Source organism: Staurois parvus, unplaced genomic scaffold, assembly GCF_062004578.1.
Source record: "Staurois parvus isolate SC_StPar_1 unplaced genomic scaffold, SC_StPar_1.0 ptg000196l, whole genome shotgun sequence".
Lineage (NCBI taxonomy): Eukaryota > Metazoa > Chordata > Amphibia > Anura > Ranidae > Staurois > Staurois parvus.
This window is the reverse complement of record NW_028317992.1, coordinates 1889927-1911683: the sequence shown is the minus strand read 5'-3', so window position 1 is coordinate 1911683 and position 21757 is coordinate 1889927. Positions and strand designations below refer to the sequence as shown.

The 21757-nt window shown below is 43.9% G+C and overlaps 1 protein-coding gene across 2 annotated transcripts in view; it reads left to right on the top strand.

Moving 5' to 3' along the window:
* MOGAT2 (monoacylglycerol O-acyltransferase 2) overlaps positions 1–21757 on the top strand; it is a 173713-nt gene that overhangs the window by 143431 nt on the left and 8525 nt on the right. The window contains exon 6 of one of the 2 annotated variants that reach the window (XM_089677988.1): positions 7247–11203. The exons of the other annotated variant lie outside the window; for it this stretch is intronic. Coding sequence (XP_089534114.1) covers positions 7247–7401 — 155 coding nt within the window. The 3' untranslated portion in view covers positions 7402–11203. Of the gene's footprint in view, positions 1–7246; positions 11204–21757 lie in introns of those variants that run through there. 2 annotated transcript variants of the gene reach the window in all.

Genomic DNA, 21757 nt, shown 5'->3' with positions numbered 1-21757 from the left:
CAAGCCCATTAAGGAGGGCCTGGCTCGAGCCTCCTCTAAGATGGCTGCCGCATCATCTCCAGGCAGCAAGAAAGCTGCACAGTCATATGCAGCCCTGCAATCAGCGCAACCCAATCCACCCCGCACATCGGATGGTGAGTCAGATATTGACACAGAGACCCCCATTCATGCTCCTACCTCTGACCTTACATCTCCTGACATTCTCATGTGCTTTGAAAAAATGCTACACAAAGCCCTGAAACAGACCTCTGACCGCATCATAGACAAGCTGTCTAGAGAAATCCACGAACTAGGGCAACGCACTGCTGTCCTGGAACAAAGAGTGGATGACCTTGACACCTCATTTCAGACACACGCAGACAACCTCGACCTTTTACGTGATGAAAATGCGACACTGCAAACATGCCTCGAGGACTTTAAAAACCGGGCAAGACGCTCAAATGTACGAATTCGTGGCCTCCCAGAATCATTCATTGACGTACAATCAACCGTCACAGCACTGTTCCAAGAGCTCTCCCCAGCTATTCCTATAGAACGCCTAGAAATGGACAGGGTCCATAGGGCATTAGCTCCGCAACGCACTGGTGGCCCACCACGTGATGTTATAGCTAAACTCCACTTCTTTCGTACCAAAGAGCAACTCTTACAAGCCGCCCGCAACGTGGAATCCCTGACGTTCCAAGGTCACACCTATCAACTGTTTCAAGACCTCTGCCCCACCACTATCGCTAAACGCAGGGCTATGAAACCTCATCACCTTACAAATGGAGCTTCCCCTTCGCAGTACGTTTCCGTTACCAAACCCGAGACTACATCTGCAAGACCCCTGATGAACTGTCGGACACCCTACGAAACCTCCAATTGCAACCACCAACACCATCAGAAAGCTCCAGACGGCGGTCCGCGTCTTGCTCACCGCAGAAATCCCACCCACCACACCTCGCCAATGGTCAACTTAACGCCCACAAACTAGGGCACTTCTCATCACCTGCTCCGTCTCCTCAAGACTCTATGGACTGAGTCTCACCATGCACCTCTTGCCTTGCCACCCTAACGCGACACTACTGAGCTCTGCCAACGCAGTGGCCAACGTCCATGTTGTCTACCCTCCTTAGGATGCGGACGTCATGTATCCTTGCACTAGCCCTCAGGGCCTATTTTGTGCTTTCCCTAATATTTTCTCTTTTTTTGTTTTATATATCGGGAACACATTTTTTTTTTTTAATTCGTCCTGAGAGTTAATGGTTATCCTGACTTTTTTCTCCCCCATGTTTCTGAGAGTTTGTTGTGCCTTACATGCTACATTTTGCACTATTTTGTTATGGATGTATTTCAACATATGTACGGGGACCCCAGTCCTGGCGGCACACTAAGCTGCATTTCCCTATCCTCACCGGCTTTTCCTGACGGCCTGTGCCGCCTGAACTCAGGACCCCTTGGTTCCTTCGGGAACCCATTCTTCTATTTTATTTCCAGGGTCTTACTGTAATGTATTGATCCTACTACTCTCATCCCCGTGGTCTGCGTACCTGTGCACTCGCCACTAGCCCCTGCGGTATTGCAGTTTTAATACTGCTTGGGCTACCACTGCTCCCAAGACCACCCTGTTACTGGGTGACTTTAGGGACCACCTTTTTTTTTTTTTTTTTTTTTTTTTTTTTTTTTTAGGCCTAGAATGGCCACCCACTCCCCCCCCCCCCCAGCACATTTCCCTATATCTATCCTTCCCCCCTGCTTTTTAAATGACTCCACAATCTCGTCTATCCTCCTATACCATCCAATTGCCTTCTACCACGACTACCAAATTCCCAACCAGCTGATGATACCCTTAACACGCCATACACTCTACCCATGGGTTCTCTACATATTCTCACCCTGAATGTTCAGGGCCTCAACATACCACAGAAACGCAACAAGGCCTTCCACGCATTTGCTTCATATAAAGCTTCTACTCCCAAATTCTTTGGCCCCCATTACCCACAGGTCTACACAGCCTCCGCTGCAACCAAACAGAGGGATACTCATTGCCTTTCACCGTACAACTCCCTTTACGCTGCATAATGAGATTAAAGACCCTGAAGGCCATTATCTCTTGCTAATCGGACTACTTTTAGACGTAGTCACCATCGCTACATATTACGCCCCAAACCAAGGTCCCTTACTGTACGTTTCCCACTTGCTATCAGTTATTGACCATCATAAACACGGTACTCTGGTTGTATGCGGGGATTCAAACAGTACCTTATACCCCTTCTTAGACAAATCCCCTCAACTTCCCCCATCATCAACCTCTAAACAAACTTTCCAGGCCATATTACAACGTTACTCCCTGATTGACACTTGGAGCGAACTCAACCCGACAAAGCGCCAATACACTTTCTACTCTCATACTCATTAGACCTTTTCAAGAATAGACCACATCTTCATGACCACTATCTCCTCCCCCCGGCTTTTAGCCTCTGATATCATCTCCATTCCCTGGTCAGACCATAGCGCTGTCAATCGCCTCTTGGATCATCAACGATAATCTGTTAGCAAATCCGACACATTGCTCAGATATCGAAGCCGCTCTTAAAGACTATCTAGCTCTATCTAGCTCTAAACAAGAGCCCATATATTTCCCCTCTCCTACTTTGGGAAGCACATAAACCAGTTCTACGTGGGTGCTGCATTAGCAAAGCGTCTTTTTTAAACAAAGAGAAAAGACAACAACGCCACCTTCTTGAACAAACTTATAGCCAATCTCATCAAGCCTTCCAGGCGACCCCTTCCCCAGCCAACCGAGAAGCCCTTGAGCGGTCTCGACTGGCCTGTGATCTTCTCCTCATGGATCAAGTGGAGCTATCACTCCGCAGATCCCGACATAAATACTGTACAAAAGCGAATAAACCTGGTAACTTTTTAGCTCTCTCGTTTCACAGGCTTGATCAGATCACCAGACCTATCCGACTACGTACCTCATCTGGCAACCTCACTAGCAATTAGGAACGCATTCTATAAGTCTTCCACAAACATCTGTCACAACTCTACTCTTCCTCTACACCCTTTGACCCCTCCCAGGATGACACTCTTTTAGCATCCCTCTCCCTCCCGAAGTTATCGGCCCACCAGTTAACAGCTTTAGAACAGCCAATTACCCCAGCTAAAACCTTAACTGCTATTAAATACTTAAAACCCCGTAACCGCCCAGGACCAGATGGCTTTTCTGCCACCTATTACAAAAACTTTGCCCACCTCCTAACGCCAGTCCTTACTGATGCTTTCAATGGCATACTATCGGGCCATACCTTCAACCCAGAAGCACTACAGGCCAACATTTCTATGATCCTAAAACCTAATTCTGACGACACACACAGTGGTCCAATTACAGGCCAATCTCTCTTCTCAATACAGATATCAAACTGCTAGCAAAAATTCTTTCCACGCACCTCAACTCATGTATAGAATGCCTGATCCACAACGATCAAGCGGGCTTCATTCCAACTCTACAAGCCGGTGATAGCGTCAGACGCGCAACCCTTTTAGCACATTTAGCTAGATCCTGCAATATCCCCACCTGTTTCTTGTCCCTAGACATCCGGAAGGCATTTGACACAGTTTTGTGGTCCTATTTGCACTACATCCTGCGCCGATGGGGCTTTGGCCCTCACTTCCTATCCTGGATCTTTTCACTATACCATGAGCCCTCAGCCAGAATTAAATACCTAGGACATAGGTCTGCTCAATTTCCAATCTCCTGAGGCACCAGGCTGCCCTTTATCCCCCCTACTTTTCGCCTTGGCCATAGAACCATTGGCCCTTCTAATTAAGGCTAATCCGGATGTTCGTGGCCTCAAGATTGGCAGCTCTCATAAATTATGTCTTTTTGCGGATGACGTTCTACTCTCTCACTTCTCCTCTGATATCTTCTCCTCCTCTCCTCCGGCTCCTTGAACGGTTTGGCTCACTTTCTGGCCTCCTAATTAATCCCCAGAAATCAGTAGCACTTAATATATCCCTTCCCCCTAGAGATCTGGCCCATTTGAAACTGATCCTCCCGTTTTCCTGGTCACAGCACTCTATTCCTTTCCGCGGTATAAAACTGACTCCCAACTTATCAGATCTATATGCTGCAAACGACGCACCTATGTTAACCCATCTCACAGCCCTTATGACCAAATGGTCTTTTTTACCACTTGCTTGGCTGGGTAGGATAGCTGTCGTGAAGATGTCAATTCTTCCCAAAATTTTATATCTATTTCGAGTTCTTCCAATCTCGGTACCCGCACATTATCTTCGCGTCTTACAGCGCTGCATTTTTTCCTACGTCTGGGGCTCCGTTCGCCCCCGAATACCTCGCTCAACCCTGTATCGTCCCAAAACTAGTAGCGGTCTTGGTCTCCCCGATGTTACCAAAAACTATCAGGCGGCACACCTAGCACAGTTACCCAAGTACCATGCGACCCACGAAATCCCTCATTGGGCTGTCCTCAGATCTATAGATTGTGACCCTCTGTCCACTGCTAACCTTTTATGGTTAAGACCTGTAGACCGTCGATCGCTAACAAACCTCATCGCATCTCACTTTGTCACTCTGGGATAAACTGAAATCCCGTTATCTCCTGCAATCACTACATAACCCTTTGCTCTCATATCTCTGAAATCCGGCCTTTCCCCCAGCATGGTCATCGCCACTCTCGTTCACACATTGGACCTCAGCCAACTCCTACAGACCCACCATTTCCTGCTAAGGAATAAAATTAAATCCTTCACCTCACTGCGCGAGACACATGGCCTTCCAGCTTCCGAAATATTTAGATACTTGCAATTGCAACGCTTTTATGCTCCATACACTACAACACTAGCCAGATCAACACTATGTCTCCCTTTGAGCGGGCTTGTCACAAAGCCCCCATAGACGAAGCCTCATCTCATGCTTGTACTCCGTTCTAACAACCTCAGCCACCATGTCTTCTCCTTCATACACCCGCTAATGGGAGGCGGACCTTGGCTGACAATTGGACCCCTCTGAGTGGGACAATATATGGTATAATACCAAATCGTCCACACAAAATATAATAGCTCTAGAAACCAATTATAAAGTCTTAACCCACTGGTACTTGGTCCCAGCGAGAATTGCAAAGTACACACCAAATGACTCCCCCGCTTGCTTTAGAGGCTGTGTAGACCCGGGTACACATTTCCATATCTGGTGGGATTGCCTGATAGCCCAAGCCTTCTGGGCTGACGTCTTTGGTATTTTGTCCAGACTTAGCGCAAAAACGCTTCAGCCAGACCCAGTCACAGCTCTGCTGAATTTACGCCCCTCGGGGTCACCAATTCACAATTCAAACTTATCCTGCAAGTTACCACGGCAGCCAAACAGGTCACTCCCTAAGCATTGTAGTTGTTAAAAATAGAGTTACACAAGCTATGATTCACTCTAAAGTGGAAGCTACAATTTTAGACACTATCCCTAAATTCTTGAATGTTTGGAACTCATGGGTTGAGTGTTTTCTCCCGTCAAACTTCGACAACTCACTTCTTACTCCATGATAAACCTCCTTACTTTATGCTACCCTGGTACCATCTTATACCTGCGCCACACATTATTCCATCTCTTGTAACCATTTGTGTAGCCATTCACTCCCCCCCTCCCATTCCCACTTTCCTTCGGACCTTCCCTACTTGTGTCCCCTCCTCCTCCCCCCCCCCCCCCTCGTTTCCCTTTTTTTCTTTTCCCCTATGACCCCTCTCCATATGCCATCCTGCATACTTTCATGTCCACATGTTCCTATCCCCTTATACAGCATTGGGGAGTATGTTTCTCCTTCTTTCCAAATTCTGCTTGTAATTACGCATAATGTTTTTGCTCACCTTCTGCCATTTGTAATGCCAAACTGTTCTACCAGCATTTTCCTCCTCTCCCCTTCCGTATATAGACATAAATACTGTGGATACTGCTGTTTATGACCTTATGTTTGCTAAAGATCTTTTACCTTTGTCGTTTCCCTTTGTTAAAATGACAATAAAATATTTGAACTAGAAAGGGGGAAACCCAGTCTTTGGTAATGTCCATGGATTCCAGACTTCAGACAGTCATTGCCAGTAAAGGATTCTCAACAAAATATTAAAAACGAACATTTTATTTATGATTATATTCATTTGTCCAATTACATTTGAGCCCCTGAAAATGGAGGGACTGTGTATACAAATGGTTGCAGTTCCTAAAATTTGTACTTGATATTTATGTTCAACCCCTTGAATTGAAGCTGAAAGTCTGCACTCCAAATTCATTTGGATTGTTTTGTTTTAATTTATTCTGGTGTCATACAGAGCCAAAAGTATAAAAATTATGCATGTGCTCAAATATATATGGACATAAATGTATATTACCCAACTGGTAACATAAAAGACAATGTTATGCCCAGTAATTCGATACCAAACATGTCATGCTTTCAAAATTGCAAACACCCATGGAACAGCATCCAACTACGGTACCTAAAAATCTCCATAAGCCCTGCTTTAAAATCCTATGCAGGTTACCAGTTTAGCATTGCGGAAGAGGTATTGCACTAGAATTATTGCTCTTTTTCTGGTGTTCTCTGAAATATCTCACATATGTGGTGCGATCGCCATTTACATATGTGTACAGGACCGACACACGCGGCCACTTTTGCGCTTGGGCACAGCGGGACTGGGGCATTTAACATTTTTTTAATGTACTTGATTTTTTTTAAAAAAATTAAGTGTACCTTTAATTTTTTGTTCAACTTTATTGCCATCACAATGGATGAACAACATCCCTTGTGATAGCATGGATCATGACAGGTCTTCTTTACTGGAGGGATCAGGGGTCTATGAGACCCTGGATCAGTCCTCTGGTCTCCAAAGCATCTGCTCAAACCAGGACTGGTTTGATCAGATGCTTTCACAAGCAAGTAATAGCTTGTTTACATGAGACTGAAACCAGAAGTGATTAAATCCTCATCGCTTCCAGTTTCTGATGTCACACAGAGGGAGGAACAACATCCGTTCTTCTCACTGTGTCCCAGGAACTGGATGCTGCTGGTAGCATCCTTACCGGGCTTCCTGATGGGACGGGGACAGGAAGTGGTTAACTGTTAGAAATGTATTCATTCAAGAAAACCTTTTCACCCGTATGGCCATCTTAAAACTGAAACTGCAATTTTTGGTGGACTCTCCCTCATGTGAAATTCTTCTTTGCATTTGCAAAATCAATGACTGCTATTTATCTTTCTTACAGTTGGAAAGCCGATCAAAGTGACAGAAAATGCGACCCCATCGGATGAAGAGGTGGACAAGCTGCACAAGCTCTACACGGAGAAACTGAGTGAAGTGTTTGAGGAACACAAGACTCAATTTAACGTCCCAGCTGACAAACATCTAACCTTCATATAATGACTGCAGGAGGCCCAAGTGACTCCCATGTACACTCAATATTGACACAAGGAGAGCCTAAAGTTATATAGCCCAATCTTTGTTAAAGAGAACCAGTTACCAGTTGGATTCGGTGATAATCCAAACCTCTACTCTTGTGATAGTATAATAGTGCAGCATTTCTTCTCAGGGGTTACCGGTTTTTCTTTTTTACCTTGTATTCTCTCCCTGACAGAGTTGAGATATCGGGCTGTAAGGTTTTCTAAATACTATTCGAAATTATAGCAGACAAAGAAGTGTAATATACCAAAGTTACCATCAGGGTTTATTGGAAGAAAACCTAAGACTTAGGTGATTGATAATTATCAGTGTTGAGCTCAGGTAAGAGACATCACCCTTTGTGGGGTCCTTACAGCCTGAGATGTCTGCAATGACAGGGAGAGAATACAACTTTCTGGTGATGTTCTGAGATCCCATTTGTGATGGAAAAATGGTTGAAATTGGTGGAAAAATGGTTGAAATTGGTGGGAAATTAGCATGTGTACTAACACCTTCAAAACAGGATGAGCTGTACACAGAGCCTGTCAATAGTCATATAGCCTAACCTTTGCAAAAGAGAACCAAATACCAGTCATCATCTGTGATAATTCAAACCTCCAGTCTTGAGATAGTATATTAGTACTGTCCTTCGGGTATTGCCTGTTTTTTCTTTTTATTTGTGTTCTCTCCCTCAGTTCTCTCAGAGAAGTTGAGTGAATTGTTTGAAGAACTCAAAACTCAATTTAATGTCCCAGCTGACAAACATTTAACCTTTGTATAATGACTGCAGAAGGCCCGCGTAACTCTCACGTACACTCAATCTTGACATAAGGAGCACCTAAAGTTATACTGTATAGCACAATCTTTGTTAAAGAGAACCAGTTGGAATCAGTGATAATCCAAGCCTCCACTTTTGAGATAGAATAGTGCAGCCTTTCCTCTCAGGGATTACCTGTTTTTCTTTTTTACCTTGTATTCTTTCCCTGTCAGAGATGAGATACCAGGCTGTAAGGTTTTCTAAATACTCTCTGAACTCAGTGCTTATAACAGACACATTTGAAGAGTATTATAACAAAGCTGCCATCAGGGTTTGTTGTAAGAAAACCTAAGGCTTAGGGGATACTTATCAGCGTTGAGCAAGAGACATCAGCCTTTGTGGGGTCCTTACAGCCTGAGATGTCTGCATGGACAGGGAGAGAATACAACTTTCTTTTGATGTTCTGAGATCCCATTTGTGATGGAAAATGGTTGAAATAGATGGAAAATTAGCATGTGTATTAACACCTTCAAAACAGGAAGAGCTGAGCTGGACACCAAGCACACCTGCTAAAAGAATAGGTAATACCCTTACCTTTGTGGCCTGTCAATAGAGAACCAAATGCTAGTCATCATCTGTGATAATTCAAACCTCCACTCTTGAGATAGTATATTAGTGCAGCCTTTCCTCTCAGGAATTGCCTGTTTTTTGTTTTTATTTGTATTCGCTCCCTGTCAGAGAAGTGGAATGAATTGTTTGAGGAACACAAAACTCAATTTAATGTCCCAGCTGACAAACATTTAACCTTTGTATAATGACTGCAGAAGGCCGGCGTAACTCTCGCGTACACTCAATCTTGACATAAGGAGCACCTAAAGTTCTATATCCCAATCTTTGTTAAAGAGAAACAGTTACCAGTTGGAATCAGTGATAATCCAAACCTCCACTCTTGAGATAGTAGAATAGCGCAGCCTTTCCTCTCGGGGATTACCTGTTTTCACTTTTTTACCTTGTATTCTCTCGCTGTCAGAGGTGAGATATCAGGCTGTAAGGACTTCTAAATACTGTCTGATCTCAGTGCTTATAACAGACACATTCGAAGTGTAATATAACAAAGCTGCCATCAGGGTTTATTGGAAGAAAACCTAAGGCTTAGGTGATTGATAATTATCAGTGTTGAGCTCAGGCAAGAGACATCACCCTCCGGGGTCCTTACAGTCTGAGATGTCTGCACTGACAGGGAGAGAATACAACTTTCTGCTGATGTTCTGAGATCCCATTTATGATGGAAAAATGGTTGAAATTGGTGAAAAATGAACGTGTGCTAACACCTTCAAAACAGGATGAGCTGTACACAGAGCGCACCTACTAAAATAATAGGCAATACTCTTACCTTTATGGCCCGTCAATAGTCATATAGCCTAACCTTTATAAAAGAGAACCAAATACCAGTCATCATCTGTGATAATTCAAACCTCCACTCTTGAGATAGTATATTAGTGCAGCCTTTCCTCTCGGGAATTGCCTGTTTTGTTTTTTTCTTGTATTCTCTCCCTGTCAGAGAAGGAGAGCCTAAAGTTATATAGCCCAATCTTTTTTAAAGATAAGCAGTTACCCATTGGTAGAGTAGAATAATACAGCCTTTCCTTCCAGGGATTGCCTGTTTTTTTTCTTTTTTGCCTTGTATTCTCTCCCTGTCAGAGTTGAGAAATCAGGCTGTACGGTTGTCCTAACTTCTACCTGAGCTCAGTACTTACAACAGATTAGAATTGTCCTATAACAAGGCTGCCATCAGGGTTTAATGAACGAAAACTAAAGGCTTAGCTGATTATTCATCATCAGCCCTGAGCTCAGACAAGGGACAGATCACCCTTTGTGGGGTCTTTGCAGCCTGACATTTAACTGACATGTCTGCTCTGACAGGGAGAGAATACAACTTTCTGGTGATGTTCTAAGACCCTTTTTGCAATGAAAAAGAGTTGAAATTGGTGGAAATTTAGAATATGTATTAACACTGTCAGAACAGGATAAGCTGTGCACAGGCACACCTACTAAAGGAAGAGGCAATATCCTCCCTTACCTTTTTATAGCCTGTTAATTAAAATGCCTCTGCTTCGACGCTGCAAATATTCAATCAGTCGAATGGGGCAAATGTTTTTTTCTCACTCTACACTCTATGGTTCCTCCCACCAGATTATTTATCCTGCAGTGATGTTATGTACAGGGGCGGACTGACCATTTGGAAACTCGGGCACTGCTATATATTTATCCATAAGGAGTTGTTACCTATACCTTGGTGCTAGCTGCTTTGTAGTTCCAGCGCTCGCCTACACTTGATATTTATATTTGCAGTCTCTAGTTACAAGCCTCTTAACTATGGCGCAGGGGAGGACTGACCATTTGGAAACTCGTGCACTGCCCAAGGGCCCGGGGTCAGTAGGGGGCCCCATGAGATGCCCCTGGTACCTTTTTCATAGGCTTTTTTGAGTTTGGGCAAGGACACAGGGGCCCCATGATCCCCTATTGCCCGGGGGCCCCATGTGTTGTCAGTCCGCCCCTGGTTATGTACAGTATAAGCTAGGGAGAGGAACTGCAATGTGCGGAGGGGGAGCACATTATTCACACATGTGCACAAAACTTGCTGCGGCTGGGAGGATCAGCGTTTTTAGACACGGGCCACTAGAAAGGTAAGAATGGTATCTCTTCTCTTAGCATTTGGACTCATTGTGCTTGCACTACTACTGCCAGTCTGATTTAAAGTGCGCAGGCAATTTTGGGAGGCCAAAATAAGTACATGTTCTTGGTAATTATGTGGCTTATTTTTAAACACATTTAATAGGTAAATCCATACATATGTTAGCTGTATGAAGGTATCATTTTTTATGTCTCTTATGCTGCGTCAATATTTTTTTTGCAGCCCCCCTCAATTCATTGTCCCACTCTATTGTCATTTCACAGATTGGCTCACCGGATTAAATGTTGTAACTAGATAATACTAAAGAAAATAAATTCTATTCTTCAGTAAAACACTGTGGCAATTATTATTTCCAATCAGCTGAAAGGAACAATCCATTCAAACTAGAAGTCTACCGGTAACATGGAATTCCATGCAGGGAATATGGCATAACCATCTCGAACTCTGGTTCAATATACCCTGCCAACCTCCTGCTGAAAATTCCCTGGTTGGTACTGTGCATGCAGGGGTGGGTGATTCTGTAGTCCTAATACACCTCCTGTTCTAGGTTCAATGGAGAGGGAGGCAGGTTAACCCTAGGCAAAGGACCAAGAGTGCCATCACGCCAAACCAACAAATAACTACAAGCAGGGGTGGACTGACAACTCATGGGGCCCCTGTGTCCTTGCCCAAACTCAAAAAAGCCTATGAAAAATGTACCAGGGGCATCTCATGGGGCCCCCTACTGACCCCGGGTCCTCGGGCAGTGCCCGAGTTTCCAAATGGTCAGTCCGCCCCTGACTACAAGGTAAGAACCAAGGACTTTCTAGCAGAGTCGGATCTAGCCTATCTGATTTAGGGGTGCATTTTTAAAAAGTCTGGGGGCATAATGCAACAGTGATGCAGGGAACCAGTATTCCCCGTTCACTCAGTGCACTTTTGTACCATGAGTCATAACCCGGAAATAAATGCAGACAGACATGGCCCAGAAGTGAACAGAGAACACTAGTATGTATTGAGCTGTATAGGATGATTAAACAGAACCTTCCTCCTTATATCAAGTGTCCCCGTCAGAGTCTCCTCTTATATCAGATGTCCTCTTCAGAGCTTCCCCTTTCCTCAGGTGTCCCCATTCGGTGCCCCCTTAATCAAAATACCTCTTTACATCAACTATCCACATCAGAGTGTCCCCTTACATCAAATGCACCATCAGAATGTTCCTTACATCAACTTTCCCCATCAGAGCCCCTCTTAAAGCAACGGTCCCTGTTAGAGGCCCCCTTACATCAACTGTCCCCATCAGAGTGCTCCTTACATCAACTGTCACTATCAGAATGCCCCTGTACATCAGTTATCCCCATCAGGGTGCCCCTTGCATCTGAAATCCTCATCAGAGTCCCTCTTTTCATCAGGTATCCCCTTCAGAGAGCCCCCTCTCTTCAGGTGTCTCCATCAGGGTGCCCCCTTGCATCAGAGTACCTCCTTACATCAAATATCCACATTAGAGTGGCCCCTTACAGCAACTGTCCCCATCAGAGTGTCCCTTATATTAGATGTCCCTATCAGACTGCCTCATGCATCAGTGGATGGACTCTTAGAGATTGGGGGGGGGGGGCACAACTAAAATGTAAGGTGGCACAGCCCACCCCAGCACTTCCCCAGATCAGGGCCTGTTTTCTAGGAAGGCACCAAGAGATATAAAATGAAAACACGGGTATAAAAAAAGTACATTTCCAAATGTACTAGTCCCATCAAACAAAAGAATCACATATGATGCACAATACAATGTTTCTCTCTTTCTTTTTTTTTACCAACTACTAAGATTGCTTACATTTAGGCACTGTACTGAGTGTCCCATTTCACAGATATCAGGTTGTGTCCAATGCATTTGATAGATGGCTCCATTTTATCAGTGAAAGGGTTACAAGATAGCCTTGCAGTTCCATTGATCTCAATATGGTGTTCTTCTTGGTTTATATGGGATCATATGGTTATATCAATCTATAGATCTATTCATCTCTACAAGGGAATAGCTAATAAAATATTTCCAGAATGGGATTAAGAGGTCCAGGAATTAATGTTGTCCTGTCATAAGGTGGTAATATTGGAGGAAACCTCTTCCATTCCCAATCCACATAGTAGGAATATTATTATTATACAGGATTTATATGGCGCCAACAGTTTGCTCAGTGCTTTACAATATAACGGGAGACAATACAGCAACAATACAGTTCAATACAAGAGGGATTTGAGGGCCTGATCCTTGGAGCTTACAATCTAGGAGGGAGGGGCAATAATGTTGAGGTCATTTCCTGTCCTAGGGTGACAACACTTCTCCTTCACATATACAGTACAGTGAGTAAGTGTTGTGACGCCAGGACAGGAAATGCTTTACTGGAAGGATCACCAGGGGAAAATAAAGGAAAAATATATATTAAAAAAACAACTAATGCAGCCACCACAACTGAGCTGCTATATATTACGTTATTGTTGTTGGGTTTAGACTTTAAGCACCTTGTTCACATCATTCATGTGCAGTGGCGTGCAGAAAAACACAGCTGAACTGCTTCCCTGTCTCCATATAGCAGAAATACTGCTACAGGGCGGGAGGGCTGCGCAAAATCATATACAGTGGGGCAAAAAAGTATTTAGTCAGCCACCAATTGTGCAAGTTCTCCCACTTAAAAAGACCTCAACTATGAGAGACAAATGAGAAAAAAAAATCCAGACAATCACATTGGCTGATTTGGAAAGAATTTATTTGCAAATTATGGTGGAAAATAAGTATTTGGTCAATATGAAAAGTTCATCTCAATACTTTGTTATATATCCTTTGTTGGCAATGACAGAGGTCAGACGTTTCCTGTAAGTCTTCACAAGGTTGGCACACACTGTTGCTGGTATGTTGGCCCATTCCTCCATGCAGATCTCCTCTAGAGCAGTGATGTTTTGGGGCTGTTGCTGGGCAACACGGACTTTCAACTCCCTCCAAAGGTTTCTATGGGGTTGAGATCTGGAGACTGGCTAGGGCACTCCAGGACCTTGAAATGCTTCTTACGAAGCCACTCCTTCGTTGCCCGGGCAGTATGTTTGGGATCATTGTCATGTTGGAAGACCCAACCACGTTTCATCTTCAATGCCCTTGCTGATGGAAGGAGGTTTGCACTCAAAATCTCACGATACATGGCCCAATTCATTCTGTCCTGTACATGGATCAGTCGTCCTGGTCCCTTTGTGGAGAAACAGCCCCAAAGCATGATGTTGCCACCCCCATGCTTCACAGTAGGTATGGTGTTCTTTGGATGCAACTCAGCATTCTCTCTCCTCCAAACACGACGAGTTGTGTTTCTACCAAACAATTCTATTTTGGTTTCATCTGACCATATGACATTCTCCCAATCCTCTTCTGGATCATCCAAATGCTGTCTAGCAAACTTCAGACGGGCCCGGACATGTACTGGCTTAAGCAGGGGGACACGTCTGGCACTGCAGGATCTGAGTCCCTGGCGGCGTAGTGTGTTACTGATGGTAGCCTTTGTTACGTTGGTCCCAGCTCTCTGCAGGTCATTCACTAGGTCCCCCCCCGTGTGGTCCTGGGATTTTTGCTCACCGTTCTTGTGATCATTTTGACCCCACGGGGTGAGATCTTGCGTGGAGCCCCAGATCGAGGGAGATTATCAGTGGTCTTGTATGTCTTCCATTTTCTAATTATTGCTCCCACAGTTGATTTGTTCACACCAAGCTGCTTGCCTATTGCAGATTCAGTCTTCCCAGCCTGGTGCAGGTCTACAATTTTGTTTCTGTTGTCCTTTGACAGCTCTTTGGTCTTCACCATAGTGCAGTTTGGAGTGTGACTGTTTGAGGTTGTGGACAGGTGTCTTTTATACTGATAACAAGTTCAAACAGGTGCCATTGATACAGGTAATGAGTGCAGGACAGAGGAGCCTCTTAAAGAAGAAGGTACAGGTCTGTGAGAGCCAGAAATCTTGCTTGTTTGTAGGTGACCAAATACTTATTTTCCACCATAATTTGCAAATAAATTCTTTCCAAATCAGCCATTGTGATTTTCTCATTTTGTTACTCATAGTTGAGGTCTACCTATGATGCCAATTACAGGCCTCTCTCATCTTTATAAGTGGAAGAACTTGCACAATTGGTGGCTGACTAAATACTTTTTTGCCCCACTGTATATATGTATGTATATGTGTATATATATATATATGTGTGTGTGTATGTACATGTATGTATGCAGGGGCGGACTGACCATTTGGGTACTCGGGCACTGCCCGAGGGCCTGGGGTCCGTAGGGGGCCCCATGAGATGCCCCTGGTACTTTTGATAGGGAGTGGTTTGAGTGTGGGTGAGGACACAGGGGCCCCATGATCCCCTATTGCCCGGGGGCCCCATGAGTTGTCAGTCCACCCCTGTATGTATGTATGTATATGTATATATATATATATGTGTGTGTGATTTGCATTTCCAGGTAGGGGGCACGCAGGCTGCCCAACTTGCATTGCCATTGGCGGCTACTACAGATGTCGATCACTCACTGGGTCTAGGCCGGAGATTCCTTGCCGGCAATCACCAAGAAACAGTGAAGGGGGAGAGACCTGTGTGTAAACAACACAGGTGCCTCTTCTGCCAGCAATAACATTCTGCTGCACATCAGAGAAATACGCAGCAGCATGTCTCCCTAGTAAAACTCATACAGCACACAGTTATCCCTTTGATCGCCCCAGATGTTAATCCCCTTCCTCCCCAGTGTCATTAGTACAGTGTCAGTGCTTTTTATTAGCACTGATCACTGTATTCATGTCATTGGGATATCTTTGGTAGTTAGTCAGTTCCCACCCAGTGTCAGAATGCCTGCTGCAGTCCCGCAGTACCGCTAGAAGTCGCTGATTGCCACCATTACTAGTATAAAAAAAAAAAATGTAGACGCTATCAGGGGCGGACTGACCATTTGGAAACTCGGGCACTGCTTTATATTTATCCATAAGGAGTTGTTACCTATACCTTGGTGCTAGCTGCTTTGTAGTTCCAGCGCTCGCCTACACTTGATATTTATATTTGCAATCTCTAGTTACAAGCCTCTTAACTATGGCGCAGGGGCGGACTGACCATTAGGAAACTCGGGCACTGCCCGAGGGCCCGGGGTCAGTAGGGGGCCCCATGAGATGCCCCTGGTAACTTTTTCATAGGCTTTTTTGAGTTTGGGCAAGGACACAGGGGCCCCATAATCCCCTATTGCCCAGGTGCCCCATGAGTTGTCAGTCCGCCCCTGGATGCTATAACTTTCACGTAAACCAATTACTTTACACGTATTGGGATTTTTTTTAGCAAAGACATGCAGCAAAATACAATTTGTCCTAAATTTATGACAAAATTTTATTATTTTTTTTATTTTTTTACTGGATATGTTTTATAGCAATAAGTAAAAGAAAATTTTTTTTTTCAAAATCGTCGGTCTTTTAGTTGTTTATAGTGCAAAAAATAAAAAACGCACAGATGATCAAATACCACCGAAAGAAAGATCTTTTTGTGGGAAAAAATTTCATTCATTTATAGAGTTGCATGACCGCGCAATTGTTAGTTAAAGTAACACAGCACAGTATCACAAAACTATGGCCTGGTCAGGAAGGGGGGTAAAGCCTCTGGAGGGCAGGAGGTTAATGTAACAATGTGTGAACAAGACCCCGATCTGCATTTTCATACAGGGGCGGACTGACAACTCATGGGGCCCCCGGGCAATAGGGGATCATGGGGCCCGTGTCCTTGCCCAAACTCCAAAAAAGCCTATGAAAAATGTACCAGAGGCATCTCATGGGGCCCTCTACTGACCCCGGGCCCTCGGGCAGTGCCCGAGTTCCCAAGAGGTCAGTCCGCCCGTTTTCATAATACATATTTTGTCCATTAGAGGGGCGCTACCGAGCATCATGTTGTGCCATCAAATTTATTTAACAATGTCCCAGACTGATTTTACAGTACAATCTTTATTTCTCATCACCGTAAGAGTCTAATCCTTCTACAAAACCTTGTTCTGTTCACTACTGCAGCTTCTAATTTCCCTGACAGAGCCATGGTGATTAAGCTTGTTTAACCGATCAGACTCCTTCCCGCAGCGCAACACAACACTCGTCTCTGTTCTAGCTGTGCTGCACTGTGTATTACAGATGGCGTGTCCTGCTATAGGTAATTAGAATCCTTGCTATGCACAAAGCTGGAAATATCTAATTCTCTCCCTGCTTTGCAATTTTAGGCATTATCTCAGGGTCTCAGAATTTGTCAGATTCAGCACTTCAGGGTCCCACCTTTTTTTTTTTTTTTTCCATAATATTTTTTAGCTATGATAATTATTTATGACTTTTACATACAGAACCTCCCGGCTTCTGAGTGTGCATAACAGTATTAAATAACAAGGCGCCATAGCAGCGGCGGACTGACAACTCATGGGGCCCCCGGGCAATAGGGGATCATGGGGCCCCTGTGTCCTTGCCCAAACTCAAAAAAGCCTATGAAAAAGGTACCAGAGGCATCTCATGGGGCCCCCTACTGACTCCGGGCCCGAGTTTCCAAAATGGTCGGTCCGCCCCTGCGCCATAGTTAAGAGGCTTGTAACTAGAGACCGCAAATATAAATATCAAATGTAGGCGAGCGCTGAAACTACAAAGCAGCTAGCACCAAGGTATAGGTAACAACTCCTTATGGATAAATATATAGAAAGTGCAGCGCTAAAATAAGTGAATATTATAGTGAAAATGAAGTGCAAAGTCAATCTGACTTACAGCGAAAAAAAAACCAAAAAGATTTTCAACGGAACAGTCAAGTGCAGCATAAAAAAATCAAATAGAAAAAATGTTCCATAAATCATTCCATAAATGTGAAACTGTAAAGTGCAGCATAAAAGTGAGAATATATAAAGTCCATAAAATATCAGTGCTATCAGAGCTCTGATGAAGAAGGGAAACCCCTTCAAAACACGTCAGATTCATCCTGAGAGTCTCCCTTCCGCATGTGTCTCCCAATCCAAGGACTTGTTTTTGGGATTTTATATGCCTTCTGTATTGCTACTTTTGCAAATATATTTTCTATATCATTAAATCTACTAATTGCTTACTAAGGTAATGCGCAAGGTTGGTGCGCTCCATTTTTTTGTTCTTTACTACAATTTGTATCGAGCTTTCCCAGATTCGTGTCAGAGCCGCGCAACCTTTGATCAGTCCTGGAGGAACTTCCATATATCGTACTTTATATTGGTTTATCGACCCTCTACTGATCTGGGTCCCCGAGCGCAGGAGGTGTTGTCTGTATCATTATCCCTTGTGTATCAGTGCCAGAGTTTGCTTAAATTCAGGACATTTACTTTGGGGTCTCAATTTTGCTCCAACTCTTAGTGGCTGCTGGAGGGATCATACTAAGAAGCGTAAGAAAGTGAGAGTATCCTTGCCGTAACGGAACCGACCCCAGTCTGCGCTTGGGTACTTCTGTTAGAATACCGCTTCCCCGTCCGAACACCGACAACAGACACCACAGCTGACCATACAAGACTAGACGACACCAATCTTGAAGTAAACCAGAGTAGACTAGCTTATTTTAACACAGATACAAGAAATATACACTCAAGGGAACAATCCCCCCTCCATGTATAATGTCACAGGATGGGGCAATCTACATTTAGTAACGAGACACACCAACAGACAGTCCCATCAAGAGGGAGGGCTGCTGGAGAACCCCCCCCACCAAGCCAATACACATAAACACATACATCCCATAATAGTTTGCTCCCAAGCAAGACACACAATAGAACAATGGGATGCAGCCACATGACATTAAACAATCAACAACCCCACCCCACTTATCTCCTAGACATGTCTACACAATATTAGGACAGATCACCCTGTACTCCTAACAGGCACAGGGTGACTTACACATAAGAGGGATATGGGGAGCTGAGACGGGTCTCTCCACCTCTCCAAAGTAAGCTGGGGTCCATGGGCCCCCCCACCCAAAGTGAATTCCGTCACACTTGTGTTACTATTTTGGGGTTAATGTGCTAAAACCGGAAAGTGCAAAATCTGGTACAGTTGTGCATGGTAGCTAATCGGCTTCTAACTTCAGCTTGTGACCTGAACAAACTTAGTAGCATTGCTCCAAGCAGGAGTCTGTCCCCTCTTTGTCCTCAGGTGTAGGGGGGCTGGCGATCAGTCTCATCCAGTGACAACAATAATAGGTGTCCAGAATGTCACTATCCCTTCCAACCCATGTAGAGTGTATTATATGGCCTCAGCCAGTGTTTCTCCACTGACCACACCCCATTGACGCATTTCGCTCCAACTAGGCTTAGCCATAGAGATCAGCTTGTTCAATTAAGCTTTCACAAAAAAAAACCTGGAATCTGATTGGTTTCTATACAGAACTGCACCAGATTTTGCACTCTACAGTTTTAGTAAATCACCTCCATTGTGCTACTGGAGTTTCCCACAGCTCCCCTGATCCCCATCCATGTATTTTCAGTAATAAATATTTTAAAAAGGCACCCGTAGACTGTTAACTGAGCCAGGAGAGTGACTGGTGCTGAATCTGGGGGGCAAAACAGTGGGCCCTTTCAGAGGAGCACTACACTTTGGATGCAAAATATTAATGCTAACCTTTTTTAATGCAAAATGCACAGGATTTGATATTAAATTACAATAATAAATGTCCCTCGGGGTGCTTTATGGACTCCAGGCTTGACAGACAACTTTTTGCTGGAGGGATCATACTAAGAAGCGTAAGAAAGTGAGAGTATCCTTGCCGTAACGGAACCGACCCCAGTCTGCGCTTGGGTACTTCTGTTAGAATACCGCTTCCCCGTCCGAACACCGACAACAGACACCACAGCTGACCATACAAGACTAGACGACACCAATCTTGAAGTAAACCAGAGTAGACTAGCTTATTTTAACACAGATACAAGAAATATACACTCAAGGGAACAATCCCCCCTCCATGTATAATGTCACAGGATGGGGCAATCTACATTTAGTAACGAGACACACCAACAGACAGTCCCATCAAGAGGGAGGGCTGCTGGAGAACCCCCCCCACCAAGCCAATACACATAAACACATACATCCCATAATAGTTTGCTCCCAAGCAAGACACACAATAGAACAATGGGATGCAGCCACATGACATTAAACAATCAACAACCCCACCCCACTTATCTCCTAGACATGTCTACACAATATTAGGACAGATCACCCTGTACTCCTAACAGGCACAGGGTGACTTACACATAAGAGGGATATGGGGAGCTGAGACGGGTCTCTCCACCTCTCCAAAGTAAGCTGGGGTCCATGGGCCCCCCCACCCAAAGTGAATTCCGTCACACTTGTGTTACTATTTTGGGGTTAATGTGCTAAAACCGGAAAGTGCAAAATCTGGTACAGTTGTGCATGGTAGCTAATCGGCTTCTAACTTCAGCTTGTGACCTGAACAAACTTAGTAGCATTGCTCCAAGCAGGAGTCTGTCCCCTCTTTGTCCTCAGGTGTAGGGGGGCTGGCGATCAGTCTCATCCAGTGACAACAATAATAGGTGTCCAGAATGTCACTATCCCTTCCAACCCATGTAGAGTGTATTATATGGCCTCAGCCAGTGTTTCTCCACTGACCACACCCCATTGACGCATTTCGCTCCAACTAGGCTTAGCCATAGAGATCAGCTTGTTCAATTAAGCTTTCACAAAAAAAAACCTGGAATCTGATTGGTTTCTATACAGAACTGCACCAGATTTTGCACTCTACAGTTTTAGTAAATCACCTCCATTGTGCTACTGGAGTTTCCCACAGCTCCCCTGATCCCCATCCATGTATTTTCAGTAATAAATATTTTAAAAAGGCACCCGTAGACTGTTAACTGAGCCAGGAGAGTGACTGGTGCTGAATCTGGGGGGCAAAACAGTGGGCCCTTTCAGAGGAGCACTACACTTTGGATGCAAAATATTAATGCTAACCTTTTTTAATGCAAAATGCACAGGATTTGATATTAAATTACAATAATAAATGTCCCTCGGGGTGCTTTATGGACTCCAGGCTTGACAGACAACTTTTTGCTTGAAACCTTGCCATGTTACTTTTGGAGGACTTTTATTACTTCAAGATTATAATATTATTAATAATATTTTACAAAAAAATAAATAAATACATAGGAGCTTTGTGCTGGATCTAAGAAATGCAAGTCCTTTGTGCAGAGCACCTTGCTGGAGACATGCAATTTCTGGTGGTATTGTGGATACATGACAGGTACACTTTATATACACTCTTTGCCTGACCTCTCCATACACTACAGGTCAGGTAACTTTAGAAAAGGACAGTACAAGGATAACATCCATATTTCACAATTTGTGATAAGCACAGTCTGAGATTGCACAATTACCAGTTATGATCAAACCGTGGTGGGTGCAGTCTTCACATTTTTTCTATGTTCATTATCAAATTTTGCAGCAACCTCTTTTCACAATGGATGTGTGTAGCAACACTGCTATCAGCATACTAGTTCCTATAGGAGGAAAGCACACACAGTAAGTTTCTGTTTCAGCTCCATAGTCTGTAGCATACCAGTTGCTGCAACACATACTCATATGGAAGAAAAATATTTTTAAAATATATTTTAAAAATACTTCTCCCAAATATATTGCCATATATTTGAAATACTACAATTTTGGCCGTATTCAATATATTTCAATAAATAAATATATATATATATATATATATATATATATATACAGTGAGGCAAAAAAGTATTTAGTCAGCCACCAATTGTGCAAGTTCTCCCACTTAAAAAGATGAGAGAGGCCTGTAATTGGCATCATAGGTAGACCTCAACTATGAGAGACAGAATGAGAAAAAAAATCCAGACAATCACA